General features: G+C 35.5%; 1 protein-coding gene across 11 annotated transcripts in view; it reads left to right on the forward strand.

Annotated features, from left to right (window-relative positions):
- LOC108968386 overlaps nt 1-5,414 on the forward strand; it is a 169,698-nt gene extending 164,284 nt beyond the window's left edge. For 7 of the 11 annotated variants that reach the window (XM_018932402.1, XM_018932403.1, XM_018932399.1 and 4 more), the window contains 4 exons: nt 452-1,454; nt 2,311-2,447; nt 3,347-3,591; nt 4,460-5,414. In XM_018932402.1, coding sequence (XP_018787947.1) covers nt 452-1,454; nt 2,311-2,447; nt 3,347-3,591; nt 4,460-4,726 — 1,652 coding nt within the window. In that variant the 3' untranslated portion in view covers nt 4,727-5,414. The remainder of the gene's footprint in view (nt 1-451; nt 1,455-2,310; nt 2,448-3,346; nt 3,592-4,459) is intronic. The other 4 variants (XM_018932400.1, XM_018932401.1, XM_018932404.1 and 1 more) reach the window with 4 other exon arrangements.
- Nucleotides 5,415-6,193: the final 779 nt, after the last annotated feature.

The following is a 6,193-nucleotide window of genomic DNA, read 5'->3' on the forward strand; positions in this document are numbered from 1 at the left end:
CTCATCATCATTTATCTATCCATAAGTACTGAGGGGCTCCTACATACTTACATTTGCCATTATTCATACGCATATTAAACACTTCCAGTGTAATTCTTAGCTTTTCGTTCAACATAATTCTACATTCGTTATTTTTATACATTTCTTTCTATCTCTTTCAATAAATTGTGCCTGTGTCCTGTTTGCTGCCATTTGCATATACATATATTGTTGTTTGTGTTGTTGATGTGCTTTTGTCCAAAAACCAAACAAAAAAAAATTACACTACTTGCCGCCCACATTTCGCTGCTGCTTGACTGCCGCTCAACAATTACAAAAAAAAAAAAACAAAAACAAAAAAAAAAATTGCAATAAAATCGCTTTCGCCGCCGCCGCTTGTTGCTTTTCAAACCAATTATAAACACACTAATAAACATACATACGAACAAATGAAAAATTGAAAAACAAAAAGCATCACGTGGTGGTTTAGCTAATCGCCAGCTGCCTTCAACAGCAAACAACAGCAACAACAACTGCAATACAACAAACACTGCAACTACTAACAACGCCAGCGTTAGCGCAACCACAAACGCCACTGCCGTCGCCACCACCAACAACAGCAACAGCAGTAGCAGCAACAGCAACAATAGTCAAATTTACAGCGCCCCCACAACTGCTAACAGCACTACTAACGCCCCCAGCCACAGCAACAGCAACAGCAGCAATAATAACGGCATCAAGAGCATCACTTTCGGCAAGCGCACGCTCAGCAACAGCAGCTCTGACTGTGCGCTCGAAGATAGTGAGGAYGATGGCACCGCCACCACGGTGGCGCATGTGCACGCCAGCGCCGCCTCCGACAGCAACGGGCTCTCGAACGGCAGCAATGGCAGTAGCGTTATTCACCGCAGTTATTTACAGCAACAGCAACATGCCACCAACGGTCATCACGGCAATGTGAGCGCGGGCACCACAACTGCCATACTGTTGAATTCGACCGCCACAGCGGGTAGCGGTGTGGCGACTGCGCGCGAACAGCAAATCAATCAGCTGTATGCTCAAGTGCATAAGGATCATAATAAGAGCGCCGTAGCGGCAGCGGCAGCAGCTGCCGGTCTTGGTCATTCGACCATACCGAATATATTTAAGAATGCTATTGGTTCGCCGCCCGACGTCAGCGCTGGTGTCGGTGTCGGTGTCGGTGTCGGTGTCGGTGTTGGCGGCATTGTTGGCGGTGTTGGCGATTTCCATCGCAGCAATATGACAACGTTCGGTACTAGCAGTCGTGATCTCAATAGTTCATACGATTCCATTTTAGGCTCAAACGATAAACTCTCCGAGAATGAGCAATCATCGGAGAATTGGATGTATCCGAGTCGTCGACGTGTCGGACCGACTGGTGCCATTATAAGTGGCAAAATGCCACCATCATCATTTACGGAGCAACTTAATCAGGCGCTCTCCGAGCGTGAGAGGTAAGTGTATGACTAAAATTAATTTATTTGTATTACTTTCATATTACGACATCCATATCCATGATTGTTAACCATAATACTATAAGAAATCCGTGAAACCTTAAAAAAAAAGTCCGACATAACCTATACAAATTTTGATTTGATCGGCCAAAATCCATTCCTTGTATGGAATACTTTTTAAGTTTATGAGATATCTTCACGAAACTTGGCATAGATTATTATCMAAGACAACGGTACAATCCCCAAAGAAATTGTTTAGATCGGACTAGTACATCATGTAGCTGCCATACAAACYGATCGATTAATGTCAAGATCTTGTATGGAAAACTTTTTTATTTGACAAGACATTTTCACGAAATTTAGCGTGCATGATTGCCCAAAGGAGCGCTATAATAGCTGAATAAATTGTTTAGATTGGCCTGCTATAGCATATAGCTGTCATACAAACTGATCGTTTAAACTCAAGTCCTTGTATGGAAAACTTTTTCATTTGAAAATTTATCSTCACGAAATTTTGCACAGATTWTTGTCCAAGACAATTCTACAATCTCTGTACATTTTGTTCAGATCGGGCTACTATAGCATATAGCTGCCATACACACTGTTCGATTAAAATCAAAATAAATATTTTTGTACCCTTGCCTTACTCGTGTAAAGTATATTATAGCAACCGTGCAGCTGGAGTTCACGTTTTTTCTTCATTTTCAATTTATTCTACTAATTATAGTAGCTTCGTTATATATCTTAACCTCAAATCATATATCCATACAAAAACACTATCTCAAACATATTTTATTCGTAAAAAAATTCATAATTTTAAAATATTCTAAACTTATAATATATTCTCCATTTCTAGACGACTTGGTGATGGCTCCTCGCGTCATTCCAGCGATGATTACACCGAAATCAACAAAAGCCAAAGCACAGCGGCCATAAACTGTAAGACACTAATCAATGAAATACGACAAGCGGTGAATGAGGCGCAGCCCAAAGGTAAGCAACAAACAATACAATACTAAATTGCATTTATAACATACGATTGCACAATAATTTTCTTGATATTTTCCTCTAAAAAAAATAAAATTAGTAAAAATTACTTGCGCTCACTTCTACCAACCAAGCCAAACACTCCACCAATGCATAACCCTAAACTCTAATTTATAACCGTATATTGATTGCTTTTTCACATACAAACTCAAACTTTATTTCGTATACTATATGCCTATATAGTCGTATATATAATATAATTATTTACTATATGCTATCTGTCGTTTGCATCCACATTTCTTGCACCCAAACTAAGCATTACAGTACATTTCGTTGTATAATTATACTTGTACTATCCCGTAACTGTTTCTTATTGACTTTATGCAACTGTATCAAACACATATATATGTACTGTCTCTTATACACATCTAGATGTGTATAAGAGACAGGCATTACAGTACATTTCGTTGTATAATTATACTTGTACTATCCCGTAACTGTTTCTTATTGACTTTATGCAACTGTATCAAACACATATATATGTATATGTATGTATGTACCATTGGCGCGCCCATAATAATACTAACCCGAGTAACTTTTTGTACTTTCTTTTTCTTCACGTTTGCTCTTGTATTTGATTTTCCTGAATATGGTAATAAATAATGACAATGACAAAATTTTAATAACAATTTGTTTAAATCATGCTATGCTGCCGCATTCTACGTTGTGGTAAAACAAACAACATTTAATAATAATACTACAATAAAACTTTAACCCTCTTACGCCTAACAYTTAATATAAAATATAATTATATTTTACATAACCTTTAACATTTGTGGTGGTTACATTTTACAACAAAAAAATAAAATAAAAATCAAAAAATATATAAATGAATATGTGCACAGTTAAACAAGTTATACCTCAATCCCTCTCTCCGCCTGGCACAGTGCCATGGCAACAGCAGCAGCAACAACAGCAGGCGACCGGACCACCCTCACCMACTAGCATGTCATCGGGCTGCTCCTCACCCGGCTACTCGCCCAGCCGTGCCATTGATTTGTCCGGTTCGAGCAGTAGCTTTTCGGATCGCAAGGCAGCCGCTTGCTATAATTACAAAGGCGGACCCGTGCATGAATGGACCAAGGAGCAGGTGAGTATGAAATGAATATAATTATATACGCTGAATAGGGAGGGTATATTAAATTAGCTAAATACACTCAAATATAAAAATAATGAACATGACGAGCTGCGTCCATTTAGCTATGTCTGGCAATTGGTATGTCTGTTTATACTCGAACTGGTCTCTTAGTGTTTCAGTTATCGCTCTGAAGTTTTGCACAAGTGCTAGTCTCCCTAGGCAGCTACTCATTTGTTGGTATCACCGATATCGAACCACTATAGCATATAGCTGTCATACAAACTAAACATTCAAAATTATGTTCTTGTATAGCAAACTTTTTTTTGACGAGATATGTTTACGAAATTTGGCATGTAGTATAGTCCAGACCAATGCTGCCATCTACATTGAGATTGCTCAGATCGGTCCACTATACTATATAGCTGTCATAGAAAGTGAAGAAACAAAATCAAGCTCTTGTATGACAAACTTTCTTATTTAACGAAATATCTACCCYAAATTTGGCATGGATTATTGTCGAAAGTAACGGGAATTCCTCCAAAGAAATTATCCTGATGGCATCACTATAGCACATAGCTGCCATACAAACTGACCGCTCAAAATCATGTTCTTATATGACAAATTTTTTTATTTGACGAGATATCTTCACGAAATTTGGCATGAATTATTGCTCAAATCTAAGACACAATTTCCAAAGAAATCGGTCAAATCGGACAACAACAACATATAGCTGCCATACAAACTAAATAATAAAAATCAAGCTAAAGATCTCTTTATACACTTTTATGATACAAAAAATGCAGCTGTAATACCCTTCACCAGTGCTTTTTTTTTTTTTTAATATTTCTTCAACAAATATAATAAATTTTATCTGCAACAGGTTGGCCACTGGCTGATGGGCATCGAATTGGAACGTTACATACCCGTTTTCAAGGARCACAACGTTGAGGGCGGCGCACTGCTGTCGCTAGACTCGAAAGATTTCAAAACGCTCGGCGTTAGCGGTGACGACAAACATCGACTGAAGCGTCGTCTCAAGGATCTGAAAGCGAGCATCGAAAAAGAGCGCAAGGATCAGGAACGCGAGCGACGCGAACGCGAGAAAGCTATACGCAAAGCAGAGAAAAAAGCGGCCAAAAAGAAATAGGCTTAGTTCAATTAGTTACAACTAAATAGTATGCTGAAACTCAAAGTAAAAGTAAAATAAGTGTCAACACACAACAACAAAAAATATWTAAAATATATAAGAAAACAATTAGCAGTTATTAGTAAGTAGWCATAATAGAAATTATAGTAAAGTTTAACAAGTAAAACAATCGATAATTAATGCACTTAAAAGTAAGCAACAACCAAAAATATGTACTCTATGGGATATACTAAACAGCACATAAATGAGTGGTCACAGATGCGTTTCGAGAGTTGGCGAGTGGTGTGTTGAGTTGTTGTGGATGTGGTAGAAAATTATTTGATTTTTTTATTTTTATTTTTTTTTAATATAAGTTTGACAACGTTAATTTGTACTTTATAAACAAGCAAGTAAGAAAATCAAAATGAAATAATTTTTTACACTCTATAACTCAGCTGAAATCTGTGCGTTTTTTTTTTTTTTTAAATAATAAGTAACTTATTATAATATATAAAAGCTCCAAATTGTAATTTTAAATTTTAAGTAAATTATACGAAATTTTAATATTCACTGAATATTACTATGAAGTTTAGCGTATAAGTCACTAGATGTGCGTGTATGCACAGCACTTGAACGAAGCAGCAGCTGCGACACTGAAATGAAATTTGAATTTACAAAAATTAAATATAAAATGGCAGAGCATTTGAAATTCACTGACGAAGTTATTGAAACGAGTATGACCGAAGAGGAGCGTGTTAGTAGCATAAGCGTTAAGTCGTTTGCTGAGCGACATAGTTAATTGAGGCGAGACTTGGCAACAAAAACACAAACGAGAGAAAGAAAAAACAGAGAAATATATAAACAAAGGACTGATTTTATGAATAAATGAATTAATTTAAATGTAAACGCGTAAAAAAACACTTAACGAGGTATAATGCATATTAATATGAAATAAAATAATCGAAAAATATTAAATATATAGAATTATTTTTTAACTTTAACTACTATTTATGGCGCATACCGCAAATAACTTTAAATAATTTATATGGAAAACACACATAACAACAACAAGCACACAAAGCTTATATCCGTGCAAAAATTAAAAATAAAAGAAAAAGCGATGAATTCCTTCAATATAATAATAATTTTTTCCTATAAAACTTAATTGAAATGTGTTGGTGAAGACAATAAGCAAATGCAGCTGTAATGTAGGAAATTTAAAAATATTATTTATGAACATTTTTTTAATGAAAATTGTAGTTACAATTTTTTTTCTATTTTTGTCAATTTTATTGTTGAAATTTAGTTAAAACGGCTTTGAGGTTAGTGCTGTTATTGATTAATATGAAAACAGTAGTTAATGATATGTATATTTATMATTTTTTTAATTGAATCTTCTATAATATAATTTTGAGATTACATAGTTCCGCTGTTAAGTTGTTTGGAAATTAATTAATAATTATACATATTTTTAAATTTTTTTAAATT

Source organism: Bactrocera latifrons, unplaced genomic scaffold, assembly GCF_001853355.1.
Source record: "Bactrocera latifrons isolate USDA-ARS-PBARC rearing strain unplaced genomic scaffold, ASM185335v1 scaffold_213, whole genome shotgun sequence".
NCBI classification, from domain to species: domain Eukaryota; kingdom Metazoa; phylum Arthropoda; class Insecta; order Diptera; family Tephritidae; genus Bactrocera; species Bactrocera latifrons.